This window comes from Tauraco erythrolophus, chromosome 2, assembly GCF_009769465.1.
Source record: "Tauraco erythrolophus isolate bTauEry1 chromosome 2, bTauEry1.pri, whole genome shotgun sequence".
Taxonomy (NCBI): domain Eukaryota; kingdom Metazoa; phylum Chordata; class Aves; order Musophagiformes; family Musophagidae; genus Tauraco; species Tauraco erythrolophus.
The window spans coordinates 107,244,400-107,263,720 of record NC_141466.1 but is presented as its reverse complement, the minus strand read 5'-3'; the positions used below and the strand labels follow the sequence as shown (position 1 = coordinate 107,263,720).

At 40.6% G+C, this 19,321-nt stretch overlaps 1 protein-coding gene across 3 annotated transcripts; it reads left to right on the top strand.

Annotated features, from left to right (window-relative positions):
- Nucleotides 1–3,633: 3,633 nt before the first annotated feature.
- NEK2 (NIMA related kinase 2) lies at nt 3,634–11,643 on the top strand. Of its 3 annotated transcripts, XM_086629221.1 has the most exons (11): nt 3,634–3,729; nt 3,937–4,154; nt 5,280–5,517; nt 6,220–6,302; nt 6,523–6,649; nt 7,461–7,680; nt 8,604–8,658; nt 8,741–8,811; nt 9,470–9,472; nt 9,716–9,763; nt 11,389–11,643. In XM_086629221.1, exons 1-11 carry the CDS (start codon nt 3,634–3,636, stop codon nt 11,613–11,615), a joined length of 1,386 nt encoding a protein of 461 aa, XP_086485347.1. In that variant the 3' UTR covers nt 11,616–11,643. The 3 variants fall into 3 exon arrangements, with proteins under 3 accessions (XP_086485347.1, XP_086485354.1, XP_086485338.1); XM_086629228.1 differs by lacking the exons at nt 9,470–9,472; nt 9,716–9,763 and having other exon boundaries at nt 11,395–11,643; XM_086629212.1 differs by lacking the exons at nt 9,470–9,472; nt 9,716–9,763.
- The last annotated feature ends 7,678 nt before the right edge of the window (nt 11,644–19,321 follow it).

Genomic DNA, 19,321 nt, shown 5'->3' with positions numbered 1-19,321 from the left:
CAACTCTGCAAACACCAAGGTCAGTGAAGAAGGAGGGGGAGGAGGTGCTCCAGGCACCAGACCAGAGACTCCCCTGCAGCCCGTGGTGAAGACCGTGATGAGGCAGGTTGTCCCTCTGCAGCCCATGGGGGTTAGCACTAGAGCGGAAAACGACCTGCAGCCCCTGGAGGACCCCATGCCAGAGAGCAGGTGGATGCCTGAAGCAGGCTGTGACCCCATAGGAAGCCTGCACTGGAGCAGGCTCCTGGCAGGACCTGTGGACTCATGGAGAGAGGAGCCCATGCTGGAGTAGGTTTGCTGGCAGGACTTGTGACCCCGTGGGGGACTGACACTGGAGCAGTCTGTTCCTGAAGGACTGCACTCTGTGAAAATTACTCACGCTGGAGCAGTTTGTGAAGAAGTGCAGCCCGTGGGAAGGACTCATAGTGTAGACGTTCATGGAGAACTGTCTCCCGCGGGAAGGGACCACAGACTGGAGCAGGGGAAGAGTGTGAGGAGTCCTCCCTCTGAGAAGGAAGGAGCAGCAGAAACAACGTGTGATGGACTGACCACAACCCCCATTCTCTGTCCCTCTGTGCTGCTGACAGAGGAGGAGGTAGACAAATTGGGAGTAAAGTTAAGCCTGGGAAGAAGGGAAGGGTGAGGGAAGATGTTTTAAGATTTGGGTTTTATTTCTCATTATCCTACCTACTCTGATCTGATTGGCAATAAACCATAAATAAACTCATTTTCCCCTAGTCGAGTCTGTTTTGCCCGTGATGGCAACTGGTGAATGATCTCTCCTTGTCCTTATCTCAACCCACGAGCTTTTAGTTATATTTTCTCTCTCCTGTCCAGCTGAGGAGGGGAGTGATAGAGCAGCTTTGGTGGGCACTGGGCGTCCTGCCAGGATCAACCCACCACACATGCACAAAAAAGAAAATACCTAAGAGAAATATCTACCACATTATTTATCTTCAGCATTTAATATTTTGTCAGATAACTAGGCCCTGGAATAAGGGAAAGGGTACTCCTTACAGTACAGATGAGAGTTGTCACAAAAATTGCCAAACTTTGGTGGAGAACTACCAAAGAATTTGTGTGTGTGTGTGTGTGTGCACATGTGTTAAGTTTTGGCAACTGATTAGTGAAATTTGATGTAAAAAAAGCAGAATAAAATATTTGAAGCAATATTATAAATAGATGATCGAAAACTATATGGTAACTTTCAAAGACCTGAAGTCAGCACACGTATTTTCAAGACTAGAAATCTAAGAGTTGCTCCTGAACTAGAGATCAGAGTTGAAAACACAATACCTGATAAAAGGGGCCCCCATTTCAAACTTGATATATATTTTTGGAATCATTGGACTCTGGGTTCTCTGAAATGGTCAGTGTGAAAATCAGAAAGAAAGAAAATGGAGTGCCTACTGAAAATTTTAATGACCACTTTTAGAAGTGCATTTTTCTCAAAATTACCCAGGTCTTAAAAATTAAGTACAATCAGAAGCAAAATAACTGTGCTGCTGGCTTTTGGAGCATGACATTTTGATGTTTCTCTGATTCAAACCACCATTTCTACAGAAACTTTCAAGATAGTCCCTAGATGAAATACAGTACTGAAAACCTACTCTGTTTCTTTTGAAATATAAATAGAAAGAGTCCCATTGATAACAGTGGGAATTCATGATGACCTTTTGCTAATTTGAAAGTACAGAAGCTTGAAATGGAGATATTTGAAACTAGAAATGAAGCTTATAGCCTGAATAATAAGTACTGTACTTTTTGCCATTTTTACTGTATAATGACATGATTTATTTACTATGATAATGGTATATGTGAAGATTTTTCTTTTAAGGTAATTAAAATCTGAGATAAAAATGAACCATTTAGAACACGCCGTTACTCACTAACAACTAAGCCAAAATGTATTTACATTGTATAATTAATTTGCTTATTTCTTCCTGTAATGAATAGACATTATCTACAGATAGAAAGCTATAGGAATTTTTATAACGGGTAATGGGAGCTTTTGTGCCTCCTGATGATGAAAGGAAAGGCGCAGATTTTTCTAAAGACTAAGAATCTAAGAATATTTCATAAATATTCAGTAATATAGCATGACACCTATGCCCGTCAAACTTTTTCTAAAGCCTGAAACAAAATGGGGAAATGATTAATGAGGCCATGTGGAGATGCGATATGAGAAACTACTCTGTCCTCTTGCTGAATTTCTAGGTCAACAAATACAACTGTTCCTTTTTGTACCTGATTCTACGATTATACAAGAGCGTTACAATTCTTTGCTGAGGAACCAGTTCTTATTTCAGCCATAGCCACTTCCGCATGGGGAGAGATAAAACTGAATCCAGAACTGCACTCTGGTATCATTCTATAATTACCCTAAATGATGCTAGAAAATACAGTACATGCTTCTTAAAATTCCTGTGATGTTATTTAATTGTGGTGTTATTTAATGTCATTTAACATAACAGTAATAATTACTGGTTCAACTTCCAGTTATGGATCCATACATTCCTGTTTTCAAAGCTACGTTTTTAAACCATTTTTTTATTTAGTTTATTTTCAGAAGATGTTGTGTATGCGATAACACAGGTGTTTCATATATGGTGTAACAGTAAAGCTGCCATGCCTTTTGGAGTTTTTAAATGAAAAATTTCTCGAAGAATCACGAGGAATTTTCCTCATTGGTTTTAAAGGACGTTTTTCCAGAACAGATTTCTAGTATTTTAAATAGCTTGGATTTCTTCAACACTTCTCAATGTTAAAAAACTGTTAACATCTTCCCATTTTCTATCGGTATCTGTTCACTACACATTAAGTATTCCAGGGAAGGGGATAATGTATTGTTATTTTTGCTGAAAAACAAACAAACAAACAAACAAACAAACAAAAAGATGTGTATTTCCGAGGAGCTACGAGACAGTTACTTATCTACACCTACACGGTGAGTTTATCCAACCCCGCCAGGCTCTGACCGACCCCTTTCTGAGCGGCGCTGACAACGGGCCGGAGCGGGGCGGGACACGGACAGCCCTTACGCAAATGTGGGTGCGGGTCTGGGGCCAGGAGGCTCGGGGGGGTGACCACCCCCGCTGTAGTAAAGAAGGGATCCCCAAGAGTTCGTTCGCTGCTCGTTTCAGACCTTGTTCTCCTCAGAACACCTGAGCCAAAGGAAACCGACAGCCGCCAGGCCGGCGGAACCCCGAGGGGCCGCCTAGTGCCTCACCCGGTCTGCGGGGAAAAACGGACACCTGCTGCCCGCCTCGCTCTGGGAAATCGCCTCCCCGGGGAAGGGGGCTGCCCGCCTCCGGGGTGGCCCCCGCCGCCGCGCCGCGCCGTGCAGGCAGCCCCGCCTGCAGCCCGTCACCGGGCAGGCGACGACCCGCGAGCGGCGCGCGGCGAGGCGGGAGCAGGCGCCACCCCGCTCTCGCGATATCTCCCTGACGACACCGCCCGGCGCTTGTAACGGCCGTAACCCGGCAGTCGCTTGTTTACGGCGGCGCAGCCAATGGGAAGGCGAGGGGGGCGGGCGGGGTGGGGAAGCGCGGCCAATGGGAGGGCGGGGCGGTGCGTTTAAACGGCGCGGGTGCCGAGGCAGGTCCCCTGGGGGTTAGTGGCGGTTGCGTCGCCATGCCCGGCCGTCCCGAGGACTACGAGGTGCTGCTCACCATCGGCGCCGGTTCCTACGGCAAGTGCCGTAAGGTGCGCCGGAAGGCGGACGGCAAGGTGAGACGGGGGAGGGGGGGAGGGGGGAAGAAGCAGCTGCGGTGGGGGCTGAGGCACCGCAGCGTGCCGTTGCTGTCGGTTTCGCTGGACGCTGGTGGCTCTCCGGGAAAGCGAATGGCTTTGGAAGCCCCTCTTCCCTCCTGCAGAGCTCTGGCTCTGGTGTAAGTCACTCCCTAAGGAGTTTTTTAGGTTTTTTTCCCTCTTCAGATCTTGGTATGGAAGGAGCTTGACTACGGCTCGATGACAGAGACGGAGAAGCAGATGCTTGTGTCAGAAGTGAATTTGCTTCGTGAGCTGAGACACCCCAACATCGTCCGGTATTATGATCGGATCATCGACAGAAGCAGCACAACGCTCTACATCGTGATGGAGTACTGCGACGGCGGTGACCTGGCGAGCTTAATTGCGAGGTGCACAAAAGAAAGGCACGTGAAATCTGCCTGTGGCTATTTCGGAGTATCTTGGGCAATCAAAAGAAAAGTGGAAAAAAAGTGAAATGTATCTCTTCTTAACAATTTTAGGTTTAATACTTCGGCCCCAACAACTCTGAAACGTGAAAGGTTTTGTACGAAATTACAACACCGATGAGAATGGTGCTAATGAATACACCAGCTGATTGGATGTTTATGTCAAAATAGTGGAAAAAAAAACAAACAAACAAACAAAAACTGAGCTCTCTTATGAGGCAGAAGCTGTTGAAGGGTTCCTGGATGCAATGCTATACATGGGGTTGAAAACATAAACCAGCCAGTCATAGTTCTTGCAGACAGGTAGCTTGGTCTGTGGACTCTTCTGTCTTGCCCACCAGTAAAGCTACTTGTACCCTATATTTTGTTAGGATACCAAAATACATGGAAGGGAAAAAGTGATTTTAAACACGATGTTAAAAGTTACTTTATGTGTCTGCATATAAAGCTTGTGGAGACACCAAGTTGGTAAGACTTCACCTTGGTCTATTTTTAGACTTGGCAACATACTTAGTAAGTGTAATATTAGTTTTCACGTTCATAGGTTAAAGAAGACATGACACCACGTGTGTTGGTTTGTGAAAATAGCCTGAAATGGTACTGCAGCTGCCCCCAAAAATCAGTGTTTTCGTTTAAGGAACATGATATTAAAAATCAGTCCTGTCTTGGCTCTGTTGTTGTACGTTGCTCATTATGAACAGCCGACAATATATTGTTGTCGTAAGTGATCAAAAGGACAGATGTCATCACAAAAGCATTAAATTGATATTTGTGTTGTAAGTAATGGAAATGCTACGTATTCGTTAGACTCTTTGGGAGGGGAAGGAAATATTACAGGGGTTCTGCAACGAAAGTCTAGATGTCTTCCAACATATTTGGGGTGATTTTTAAAAAAAAATTCAATTTTTAAAATAGCATATGTAGATGCCTGTTGCTGTTGGTTTTCTTTAAAGGTGCTGGTTGGGTCAGTGATGTTTTACAATAGTAGTATTAAAAAAGTTACAGAACTAAGACTGGCAGCAACTACTTAAACTGATGTATGTTCAAAAAACACATTTGTTAAACAATGTGTTCATCTTTCAGGCATTACTTGGAAGAAAACTTTGTTCTCCGAGTATTGACCCAATTGACATTGGCCTTGAAGGAATGTCACAGACGGAGTGATGGTGGAGTCACTGTGCATCGTGACTTAAAACCAGCAAATGTCTTTCTAGATTGCAAGCAGAATGTGAAACTTGGAGATTTTGGCCTGGCTAGAATATTGCACCATGACACCAGCTTTGCCAAAACATTTGTTGGAACTCCATATTATATGTCTCCAGTAAGACCTCCCTTCTGTGCCTTATCTTCCCTTTTGTCCCTCTAAGACTGGTTTTCTGTAGCGTTGGTTTTAGTGTCTGTGAATGTTTGGGAGGTTTTAGTAAAGAGTTATTAGTCTTAAACGCAGGTGACTTTTTGTAGAGTGTTTATGTTCTGGAGACAAGGTTATTTTGCAGTTATTTTCATCTCCTTTCTTCCCCACACTGTCACTGCCTTCTAATTAAAGTTGCTCTTCATTGTATAAGTTTTGATATGTTCTTGGAATATTAGAGATATGTTGGAGTATATTGTTCCTGAAAAGGAACAGAGAAGCTAGAGTGGTTTTATGTTTCATAGTGTTAAGGTAAAGAGCTTATTAAATTACCTCTTGATGGTAGGATTTTAACTTGTAGGGGAAACAAGACTCAAGAACGAGTTATTTCCCTGATACGGTGCACTTTGTGTTGGTAAGACTGATGCTGACTGAAATATGGAGTTGTATCAACTGAAGATTGGTGCAGCACTTCAGTCTTCTACAGTGTAGTACTGCCATATCTTGTTAGAATCCTGCCAGTAAGAGTAGCTGTGGGGATTAATCGAGATGGAATCTTAAAAGTAACCGCAGCAAGTAATGGCTTAATTCAAGTTTGAACAGTAGCTGATTATCCTGCAATTGTAGAACAATGTCTTAATTAATAAACCTAAGATTGTTCTCTTTCTTTAGGAACAAATGAATCACATGTCATACAATGAAAAATCTGACATCTGGTCTCTAGGATGTCTCCTGTATGAATTATGTGCTCTCTCGTAAGTATAGTAGCATGGTAATGCATGTGGAAACATAGCTGTTAATGCAGGTACGATTCAATTTTGTGTAGATGAAAGCTTAAAGATTTCGGAAACTAGTCCTAGATTTTTATTTCTGTATTGGTCTTGACATTAGGTAGTCAAAACAAAAATAATACTGAAAATGAAAATAAGTCCTGTAACACTAGTCAAAGAATCAAAGAAAAATGCTGTTCTTCAGGCCTCCATTTAGAGCTTACAACCAAAAGGAGTTGGCAGAAAAGATAAGGGAAGGGAAGTTCAGACGAATACCGTATCGTTACTCAGAGCCGTTGAACGAACTTCTCAAAGAGATGCTGAATGTAAAGGTAAGAACCAATTACTAACTTTTCCATGTATAACTTGGACTAGTACTGAAATACTAGTTTTTCTTCTGAATTACGAAACAAACTGCTCTGAAGTAGTGGTTGCCATCACCTTGTCACTGGCAATATCACTTGTAGGGGAAGGAGGGAGGATCTGTGCTGTGAGACCATTAAACAAAGGCAGTAGCTCAAGTGTTATGCCAGATTCCCAGGATGCAAAATGACTGTCTCAATTTTGCCTTATACAGACTTTCCTAACCGTGTGCTTAACAAGGTCTTATAACTTCAGGGTTAAAATGGTTCCAGTGTGTTTGGAAGTTGGAAGGGGTTGTTTTGTCTTCGTTTTGGATTTTGCGTTATATGGCTGATGTATAGCTCACCCCCCATGGCTGGCATGGGAGTGTTGAGAAAAATACCACATGGGACAACAAAGCTGTAACAAGAGCCCGAGTCTCCAACAGGTGTGGATCCTCCAGGAATCAAGTGACGGGTAGAGATGCAGAGTGTTAGCTCCAGAACCTACTGACAATTGCCTCTGTAAGCTCACCACCCCATTCTGGCTCTGAAAGGAGTGGATGCCTGGGCTGGTTAAGCCAGACTTGCAGTTTCTGGAGCTGAAGGCTGGTAACAGCCTCCTCCCTCAGCTTTTGTCATCTGATTGCACTACCCCTTGCTCGCTCCATTTTTCTCCAACTTCTCCTTCATTGTATAGCACCTCAGCTGGTTTCCATCTGTGTTGGGCCTTGCTTGGGAATCCCTGGCCTTAATGTTTCTTGTTTACAGATGGAACCTGTTGGTAATGTCTTGTCTTTAGGATTATTGCCGACCTTCTGTTGAAGATATTCTGCAGCACCCCTTGATAGCAGACTTAGTGACAGAAGAACAAAGACAAAATTCTGACAAAAGAGGCCAGAGATCATGGGAGCCAGAAAGGCTGCAGCATTCAGATGCTGCAATGAATGAGCTGAAACGGAAGGAACAACAATTACAGGAGCGAGAACAAGCCATTAAAGAGAGAGAGCAACGTTTGGAGCGTATGATATTCCACTTTGGGAAGGGGGTGGCAATGGGATCCTGATTTAAAAGAATAAGTGTGGAGGGAGCAAAGGTAGACAGTTGTCAAAACCCTCATTTGAATGCACTAGGATATTGTACACCTGCATTCACTACTAGAATTCTGTCTAAAGACTAAAACAAGAATGGTTGGGCTTACTCATCTATTCTTGCTCTTGTTTTAAGTTACTAAGATCTAATTGGCAGTTTGGATATAGAAGTCTGGTTTAGGAAGATTATTAAACATGAGCAGCAATTAGGAAAGAATACAGAAAAATAGGGTCTGAATATATTGTTCTGCACTGTGCAGCGTAGGTTGCTTTTCTCCTACTCTGTGTAAGTTAACATTGGCAATACTAATGTATTACCTAAGGCAAGCCTGATGTTGGAGCAAAACATACTTGAGTAAACTGTCAGCTGCTTTTATAAAAGCTACACCCTACAGGTAGCTTATCTGTGAAACTGTATAGATGGCTGGTCCTCAGCTGTTGGGATTTCCTGCCCACATAAAATATTTCTTTACCTATGCAGTAGGCTCTGCAGATCTCACAGATTTTAACCATATATATTGTTTTCTGAGCCTGAACAATAGCTGCTGCTGCTGTAAGCAGGGTGTTTAGTCATAGCTGAATTAGTGTCTGATATCTAAAGATTTGGATCCAGTGTCATGTGTGCCGTGAGTTAATGTGCAGAATAGAAAGCTGCTATGGCTTAATTGTTGCAGATATGGCAGAGTTTGGGGAGGGGAAAAAAAAGCATGTTATCTTTTAGAGCCATAGAAGCAGAAATATGGGTGCATCTGACAGGCTGTTACTGCTGTCTTTTTCTGCAAGAAAATCCATCATGCGCAATCACTCTAACATTTACATTTTAACACTGCATACTACCATATTTGTACTTCCAGAGAGAGAACGGGAACTCTGTGTTCGAGAGAGACTGGCAGAGGACAAGCTTGCTAGGTATCTTACTAACCTACCATTGTCTATATTAGAAACTCTACAATCTCACAACAAAAAGCTTAAACTTCTCTTTTCAAAACAGAGCTGAAAACTTGACGAGGAACTACAATCTCTACAAACAGCAGAGGACATTAGCTTGTGCAGATGGTCCAGGTATGAAAACACGCAAGAAGCCACTTGCACTGATAAATGTAGGCTGGTATGACCAGAAGAATGCCCCTGATGCTCAACACGCTGTACCTAGTCCCATTGTAGCAATACAAACCCCAATTATCTCTGTGTGGTTGGGAAGAGACTCTTGACTTTCTGCTTTGCAAAAAGACTTAAGGAATGATGCTCAACCATGAGCACGAGTTACCACTGTCAGCACTGCAGTCTTGTGCTGTTCTGAAAATTAGGCTCTTGTGGTAAGCTACTGGAAGCGCTGATATGTAACCCAAACTTTTCTCAGAGCTGCACTTATTTTACTTATGGATGTCTTTTTATAGACCTTTGATTTAGTTAATTTTAATAAAATTGCACATGTCTAATCACTTCAGTTTTATTTCAACTTCCAAAAACTTCAAGGTAGGAAATAATATTTGTTGCAAGTGACCCAGCTGTGATTGATGCATCGTTATAAGCTCTGAAGAATACAAATTGCTATTATCATACTCCAGTTTAACTCACCAGGAAACAAAAAAATCACAGCTTTGAAAAAGTGCTATAATGCTTCCTGTCTATCTGTAGTCCAATCTGTTGTACATAGTTATTACCCCATAAGTATTTGACACTCACTTTGGTCTTGGTTGTTCAGTCCTCACTATCATAGAAGGTCGTATCATCTGTTCATTGCCCCCATCTTTTAACAGTAAAAACGATTCAAGTATATAAATGCATTTTGAAATATTGGTAGAATATTACATAGCTGAGTCCTAAGTAGCACTCTAGAACAAAGAAATGTTGAACATTCTTAACATGCAGCAACAATCTCTTAATTTAGTTTTGGCCAGATAAAGCAAGATTAAGCATGTCACTGCCTCTAATACAAATAAAGCTGAAGCTGAATTTTTTAAAGTGCCTATCACAGCAGAAAAGAACACAAGTAAAACGGCACCAGAAGTTAGTGGTACTTGAGCTATTTCTAACTTTGCTGTAAACTTTGAGATTCTACCTGTCTCTCAACATATTTTCTGACTTACACATTAAATAATAGAAAATGAAGAATAAACTTGCCTTGGGCTTTCTGATATTGCCTCTACCACTGGATGACTGAAGATAAATGAGCTTCAGCATTTGCTTCTGTTCTCTTCTGCATCTGCCACCTCTTTACATGACATTTTCACCTTAACAAAGGTATTAGTTTTTGAAGATGGGCAAAACCACTTTGAGTAGTTAATGCCTCAAGACAGACAATGCAGAAAAGTTAATATTGTTATTACAAGACTGGCCAAATCTTGCAATATCTGTAGATCACTTGATTAAACATTTGTCACAATGTTTGGCACTCTTCCAGTTCATTCCATGGTACTCTTGAAATACTGTTTCTAAAGTTCTCCCTCTTCCAACATGAATGGGCTATGTGTTTCTCCATTATGTTACCAAGATCACTGGCTTCTGTTATCTTAGTTCCTTGAATATTACTGTGTTTTTCACAACTGGAGTGCGTCTCACACATCTTAGATCCCTAATTTCTCCTCAGTCAATTGTGTGGTTCACTTCACAGTAAAATGGAGTACCAAAAATCATGGTTTCTAAGACAGTGCCCCAGATGCTACCCTATTTTTGCAGGGTTTTTCTGTTTCTTAGGGAAGGATTTAATGTTAAAACAGATACAGCTTACCGATATGGAGCTACAAAATGCCAAAACATTCACTAACCTCTTCAGTTTGGTCCTTCTTGCTCTTTTGTGATTATTGCATCCTTGCTCTAGCATAATATATTGAAAATCAAGGCTTCAGCAGTGTTAAAATTAGAATAGTTAGACCTTTGATTAAAAAAAATAACTAAACCCCAAATAAATCACACTTTAAGTTGAGCCTTGTGAAATTGGCTCTTATGAGAGGCAACTCAGCTGTTTTAATAGCTTTTGATGGTAGTTTTTGTACCCTGAGTCACTTAAAAACAAAACAAACTAACTGCTTTTTGATTGTGGCAGTCCTATACAGCTAAAGCATAGCTATACTATGAAAATTCCTGTGCTGGAGGCTGCAGTGAAAGTAACTTGTTAATTTTTAGTGCACCTAAACTCATTCATCAAGTTGGAGCCTTGATTGTACCCTGTTGACTTAATACAGGGACAGAGTTGGAACAATGTGGGTGATGTAGAAAAAACACTGGACAGGTTGGTTCTGCCCCTGCTATGAAGGAAAGACAAGGTTTTTTGGTAGTTGAGAGCCTAATTCTCCATTTTCCTTCGGAACTGGATTATGTTAACTGCTTAATTTCTGTCCTTCAGAAGAAATGCCATGTCTTTTCTCCTTATGTCAACTAATATTTCCTTAGGTGTTGGAAGGGGCACCCTAGAAACTACAATAGCATATATCCTTTTACCACAATCATTTAAAAGCTTTGTTTTCAATTTCCCTCAAAAAATGGAAAAGAATTGTTGCTATGAACTGAAATGCATTTAATTAGATCACTTAAAGCCACAGGTAGGTAACAAAATGGGTAACAGGGTTAAAAGACATAAGCTAAGCAATAAATGCTAAAAAATGCACTAATTCAGTACTTATTTTTTTATTTCTTAAGATAAAGCACTCCTGCTCCCTTTTTCTACAACCAAGAAGAAGGTACACTTTGATGGAAGTGAAGAGAATGCTGCGCCTCCTATTAATTTGGAAAACTATCCCACTTCCAAAGGGAAATGCTCTGATCTCAAAAAACGTCTATATGCTGCAAATCTACGGGCTCAAGTACTGTCTGAACTGGAAAAAAACTATCAACTAAAGAGCAGACAAATCTTGGGCATGCGCTGAAACTGTAACATAGATGTAAAGTATTTAACTTTTAAAAATTGATTAAATGTAGAGGAAGATACTTGTGCCCCTCTCTTTTAAGCTGGAACCTACTGAAAATTTATTTTAACGGTTGTTAAACAAACCCTTAGTCTATGATATGTAGTTCATGATAAAGAAGTAAGAGATTATATTATGAAAACAGGCAGTTTTGATACCAAATCAAACAAACTGAATGAATTATATTATTAAAGAAAAAATATTGGTCCTCCTTCTGTTTACCATACATTACTCTTCTGAAAATATATAGAATGAATATTGTAAACCAGATTTTTTTAATCTGATGTGAAAAACTTTTCAGATGAAAAATGTACAGATTCACAATCTGTAGGTTAAAATGGTGCTGTATGTAATGTACAGTACTTGATAAGAAAAGTATTGATATTTTGTGTATGTGGAAAAACAGTGGCTTTTTGTCTGCGTTTGTGAATATTTTTTAACTATCAAAAGAGTAAAAAGAGATTTTATGCTATCTCTTCCTATTAAGTAGGTGACCTATCAAAACAGACTACTTTTAGTTTAATGTCTTTGACTAATGAGTGGGATGTCAGCTTAGCATAATCGATGAGTTTATACTCCTTTCTGCCTGGGCAGCTGAATGGCTTGTCCATCAGCTCCTGAAAGGTTTGCTGCAGGGCATGGCATTTGAAATAACACCTCCTTTGGTTTGCCTTGAAACTGTGTTATAAACTGGTGGTCATTACCCAGCGCTAGGTGTGGTCGAAATGTCTGGCAGGTATCCACAGCCAAAGTAGCTGTACCATATGGATCTGTGCAGCTTTCCTTCTGCATTCTTTCATATCATTGAAGATTCTCACGTGTATTCGGAGGGTGAATCTCTGCTTTCTCACTGTGTTTGTACATTTGGATTTTTCTCTTCTGTGCCTCAACCGGAAAAGATCATCTGGCCTTCATGTGGATCTTCATTGTATAGACCATAATACATCAAAGGGTAGAATATGCAGTGGTGTTAGTCTAATTTAAAAAAATATGTAGGATACAAGAATTTTGTTGTATGCTTTGTCATCTGCAAAATGCAGGTACTGATTAGCGAAAGGAGGAAACCAAGCAACCAAGAAAATAAATTAGTAATTAATGATTCAGAAAAGACACTGTATTGTGAAATGGCTAGTGTTTGCATATGCTTTGCTTTTAACAAGGCCAAACTAAGGAAAATGGCTTGAGAGACTCTTTTTTTCTTTTTTTGTTTTCTTGGAACATATAGATGGGACAAATAATTTCTGCATGTAAAATTCCTTCAGAGCAATACGTGCAGCTGTCCTCCTCCTTTAATTCTCTAGTGACCTCGAGATGGCACTGTTGCCCTGTAATTGTTGGGAATTTCCTTTAGTCTATTGAACATTCAGCCCAAATTTAAGATTTGATTGAAATATATTTTTACCTGATTTGTTTCAGAAAATCCTAAGTTGTTGCTGCAAGATGCTGATTTTCGTAGGCTACAGATGCTTTAGCACTTGCTGGTGCAATTGTAATTATCTCCAATTTGCCATTTTGCGTCTTTCATGCATGTTTTACGAAAATAGTTGAATCAAAGTCGTAGTTAACAATTACACTATTATGAATAAGAAATGCTACGGAGAGTGCAAACTGTATCAATCACAATGGCAGTAATAAAAGAGAATAACCTAAGTTACAGCTGTAGCATTGAGCTATTTAAGCTGTGTTACTCACAATGTCTTCTTGAAGTATTACCACTCTAATACGATAAACACAGTATTTCTTGATGTTTTTGAAATAAGAACTTCCTATCAGTATGTGTCAAACATAGGGAAGGCATCCTGGAGATGGTCTTCACTCCCTCTCAGGATTTGTGCTTTGGAATCCTGAAATGCACATTTTCCTACGAAGGCATAATTGTTTTTCCCAGAGCCCATGTGTAGCATTGGAATCACATTCAGGATGTAATTTTAAAATATATTCAAGAAAATAAGTAGAACATTTATGGGAATAGTGACTGCTTATAGAGTGCTTGCAAAACACTGCCATCATGCTGATGGCATTGGGGTTGGCTGGTGGGTATTAAAAGTGATGGTAAGTTTGTACGTACGTATATGGTACAGCTTAAGCCTTACAGGATGATAATAATGTTGTATACTGTTGAATGTTGTGAGATAAAGTCATTAATGTTTAATATAGATATTAGGTATTTTAATAATATGGATAGTTGTGGGCACACAAATGATATATAGAAGTCACCTCTGAAGTTACGTAAGTTTTATATGCATAGAGCATAATTAAGTTCAAGGATAGACTGGAGAGGAAGTTGCATCATCTTTGAAAAAACAGATCCCTGATTTTCAGCCTTTGTATATGACCTTGATCAAGACTCTGTCCTGGGCCTTAGGTTCCCATCTGTAATAGCTCATCACAGAGGGGTGCTCAGAGATAGCACTGGGATCCTGTACAGATCTTCTGTACTTCGGGGAGATTTTTGGTGGTGGTGGTGCAACCACTTTGGTCTCCTACTTTGGGCAGTTGTGCATGTACTAGGGAATGGAATTTACTGGGAAAATAGCGGTGAGTTGCAAAAGTAATTTATTTAATTATTAGCCTGGTCAACTGTCCCCTCTGCAGCCAGTTGACCAGGCCATTCCATGTGACTACGGTGCTTAAACGATGTGAAAGTGCTGGCTAGATGGGCAGATAAAATGCTCAGAGGAAATCAGGCTTCAATATAGAGGACCAAGCTTCTTCCTAAACATAAATATCAATAGGTCATTTAATCTGTACTGTATCATTGAACAGGTGGAGAGATAAATCCCTCTGGAGCCATTATAAAATACTTTATCATAGGGAATTTCACGGTTTTGCCTTCAGTGTCGGTGAGTAACCCAGGAGTAAGTGATCTGGTTCTAATAAAGGCACAAGCTGGTTCAACAGGCGCGCACAGCAAGAATCAATCTCCCGCAGTTTCCCACAGGTACGAGAAACAGTGCAGAGCAGAAGCTCCCTGCTATTACTCTTGTCACTATCCCAAAAAGAGAGATTGCTCCTCACTTATGCTGCTTGTCATCCTGGTGCCTGTGTGTACCTCTTGCTGTGCTGATAGAGATGAAGTCCATTTCCCGGTAAGCAATGCTTCTAGCATTCACAGTCCAAAATACAGTTGAACTCAGTAATGGTACAGTGACCATCTTTGGGCCATGTCTTTTTCTTCCCTTGTGTAATTTATGTGAAGCTAAAGGAATCCTAGCATCTATAAAGCTGGTGAATCAGGTGTAGAAGCTGAAGCCTCCCCTGGGAGCCTGCTTAATATGCTTTTCTGCACCATGGAAGACTTTGGCCTAATTAAGGCTACATACAGTATAATCCACATCGGGTATTAGAAGTGAGCATTATTTATATATTTACCCTAAAAGTTAGCTGAAAGTTAAATATTAGTCTTTATAGCTTTAAAAAGCTCCATAGACTGATAGCATAATGCCACATACTGTTGATTAATTAACACAAACTTTTGATTAATTAACTTTCATTTTTGACTGGTTTAATTTTTGACTGATGGATGATGCCGTTGCTGGGCTACCTGGTTCGAGCAAAGGCAATTTATGGGCCCAGTTATTACTGCATTGTTTTCTACTGTGAATATATTATCAGTCGCAATGCATTATGTCTACTTCCTTGGCAACTGAAACTCTGTCTTGGACATGGCATGCAGTGACTAAAAACCAATAATGCAGCTTCCACTATCATATGTAGTTTTTTTGTGGTAAAATTAAGGCAACGTGCAGATTTATGAGGAACGAGGAATATGGCAGGTACTTAGCACATGGTTGAATATTTGGCTAGAGCTAGTATTTTTTTTCCATTATTCATACTCATCTGAACAACTTTTTTATTTGCAAAGATAGCTGCTAAATAATTTTTTACTGTTTAATCAGCTCTTTTAGCAGGTCCTGCTCTTGCAAGGTCAGCGGAAGCAAGCGTATGCATAATACAAATTTCTGCACGTTTGCGTCAGTCGAAGTCCCAAGGACACAACAGAAGCCCAGTAAAGCCAATGACAAGCTTTCCTTCAAACTCAGTGAACCTTTGGCCGGACTTCAACTTCATTAGCATTAGACATACTAGACAGTTGTAAATACTTACACTTGTTTGCTATTTGGGGAGGAGAGCGTTGCCAAAGGCACAGCAGGAACAAACGATCCATCTTCCTCAACAGAAGTGAAGACGAGCCACTTGTAGGTAGAACTCTCGATCTTGGCTTCTACCAAACAGACTTTCCTTGACAAAAATTTGCATCAATAGCCCTCTGGCAAGCTTAGGTATCGCACAGAGCTCTCCGCAGTTGTACGTACTCTTAGGGAACAGTGAATGCATGTTTTTCTGCTCATAATGTGTTTTATCATCCAATTGCAAATAGAAGCAATATTATCTACCTGACCTCTCCACTCTTCCTAGACCATCAGAGAATACCCCAGTGACCCCAGAGCTAGATGGCTATTTAGGTCATCCGGGAAGTTTAGAAAATCCTTCCTGACAAATGCAAGTGTTAAAGTCATGGACCAACGTGAGTGCTAATTGCCATGTAAAGTCTTTTCTGACTACTACTAATCAATCTTTAGATGCCACTAGGGAAAGATAATATGGACTTTCTGAGACCTGGATGATAACATAAACAAAGCCATCAGAGCAAATGGCAGATCATGACAGATAATGATTTCCTGGGAGGTGAAGCAAGTACCTCCTATGGCAATGATCCATGTAATTAGCTTGTACTGGATTATAAGTACTCTGCGGTTGCAACTAAAAGCAGGAGGAAGCTTTAGCATTAAAGAAAATTATATCATCATGGAAGTATTCAGTTGATTGGGAAAATAACATATTTTTATGAGAATTATTACAGACTTACCTTTAGGGCACATTTTAAGTATTTCTCTCCAGGTGAAATGAAAGCTAGGAAAATCTCATCATTGTGCCATTTTCTAGAAGGACAAGTGTGATCAGAGATCCGCTGTTGTGTGATGCGCTCAAAGGGATACGTCTGCCTGTAAGGCAGCTGGGGCCTCACCCTCATCAGGCATAAGATCATTTTTCACCAACCTCAGGTCAGTCAATTTCAGTAATATGGCGGGCACAGACCAGCAGTGTGATGAATACAGGTGAGCAACCAAGAATGCACCACTAAATCCCTGTGTAAGATGCAATAAGTGAAATTCCCTGCTCTAAATTTCGCACACTTTTTCAAAGCCAAATTCCTGTCTCAGTGCTTGAGGTCTCATGATGAAAGTGGAGGCTACAGGAGGACCTCACCTCTGTGCAAAGCCACATTCAGTGGATCTCCATGTGTTATCAAAAGGGGAAAGGGCAGGAAACTATATTTTCTAGATACTGATCTTAAGGACTGAAATCTAGACCCTGCATTGCCTGAGTTCGGGGAATTTTTCTGGGAAGAGCCCTGGAAACCATATTTCAGAGGCTTAGAACGGAATATGTCTATGAGCAACCAAAGTCTTCGCTTGTGCATGTTTTTAACCTCCTTCTGTGTTCATTTTGCTGTCTCACGTTCTGGCTAAAAGAATCCATGGCAGACTCAAATTGTAACTGCTGCTAATTTGCACTTGCTGCTGGCAAGGCTGTGGGTGCAAACCAGACAGTTAAGTGTTGGCAAGAAGCAGTGAGCTAATCACGGCCTTGGAAGCATGGTCCTCTGTTCGTGCTCCAGGGAATGAGCTCAACTGAATGGCAAAGCCCAGCCAAGGAACTCAGCCTCAGGTTTGCGCCAGGCAGTAACCATGAGTTTTGTTTTCAAATCTGGCTCTGCAGTAACCTCTTACATAAAACCCTAGAGCCTGGCTCAAATTGACCAGATGTTCTAATGGTCACTTGCTTTTTCAGTCCTATTTTTTTTTACAGTTTAGACTCCATCTTCAAAAGCCACAGAGGTCGATTCTAAGCTCAGCATTATTGCAACGATTTGCAGCGTTTGCTAGTGGCCTGCCATATCTCCATTGCCTTAGTTGCATGCAAAACTCTGTCAGACATGGGAGTTGTTTCTAAAGGCTTGCTCCAGGTCCTTCCCCTGCACCCCTTACCAAGCTGTTTCTCCGTATCTTCAGCTCGGGCAAACAGTCAGCTTTCTCAAAAAAGACTCCAAATCACCTTTATAAAGTGGGATTGAAGAAATTACTACTTTCTGTAGTAGTAGTGAAGTACTTTCAGATCTGTACATGCTGAATAATGCCATTTAACTCTTCATAACTTTGGAGTTATTAGTGGACGTGTAAAGATATCCTGTATGTAAGCAATTGGCATTGGTACACAGTTGGAGAAAAACTGCATGTTTTGCATGGATTTATTATTGTTATTGTCATACAAACATGCACTACCAAAGATGCTGTCAGCTTTACTCCTAATCCACTATCCCACAGTACCACGCTGTGAATTAATATTTTTTAGTGATCCTACAGTAAAATCAACAATTTTTCTCTTAGAGAAAATCAGAAGCATCAACAAGAAAAGTGCTGAATAAAATCCAATCTTTGCAATGGTAAGGGCAACTGTCAGCATACGTAAACAAAGAATTGTCTTCTACTCTTCTCCTTAGTAACCAAACACAAAACAATTAGCCTCTTCCCCCATTTACAGGCTCATTCTCTCTGGTGACTTGGCCTGGAAGAATGGTGGCTGATCACTTCTTTAATGCCAGGAAAACTCCTTATCATGCCGTAAATCATCCTGTCCTGTTTCAGCCTCAGCAGTGCTAAGAAACAGGACGTACCCAGTCTCAGCATCGCATATCCTTAACCTCATGCAACACGTTTAAGAATCCTGATTATCCTGATTAAGAATCCAGGTCCCTTCCTGCCCTCGGTAAATAATAAATAATAATAAATGCATGAAAAGAACATTAGACGTTTCTCAACGTGGGAGTTTTTCTAAGGAAACTCGTATTTGGGACTTGCATTACCCAGCAGTGAGGTTTTTGGTTTGCTTTAAGCATGTAGCTAGTAGAAACAAACCCATGCTGTATCGTCTTTGCACAGCAATTGGGTCCTTCACAACACACCCATGCAGGCCACTAGGTAAACTGGAAATTTCTCCGTGGCAACATCTACCCTTCTCATTCTATTACTTAAATTAATACCAGTGTTCTGATTGCCAGCTCAGTAGTCTGACCTCCTTCCTTCACAGGAGAGGAAGTTCACTCTGAATTAACAGGGTGAGACTGTCTCCATATGCATTCGGTGCTTTGCTTTCTCATCAAGATTGCTCAGATTAGTGTCACTCTTGCTTATTTGTTTCAGGAAGTGGTTACTTCTTCAAAAACGAGGAGGGATAATTTTAGATAATTTCATATAGATTATTGAGGAGGTATCAAATTATAATATTTGGTATCTTTTTCCCTTTTTTTATTTCGTCTGAACTAACTATCCTTTGGCACAGGATTGAGAATGGCTGTTAAAACAACAGTAGTTTATTTATAGCTACTTGGCGTTTCATTGTCATTTGTCTGGGGTGGTGGAAACATTAACTCTAATTCAGAGTTGTTGGAAGCAAAGGATTTCCATGTAATTGCTTTGGCAAGGTACATGTTATAAATGAGAATTCTAATTTAGGACTCGTTTCACAATCACTTCTTCCTCTGTGAGTGATGGGGAAACTTTTTTTTTGCAAAATTTGGGCCAAATATCACAATAAAAAGACCA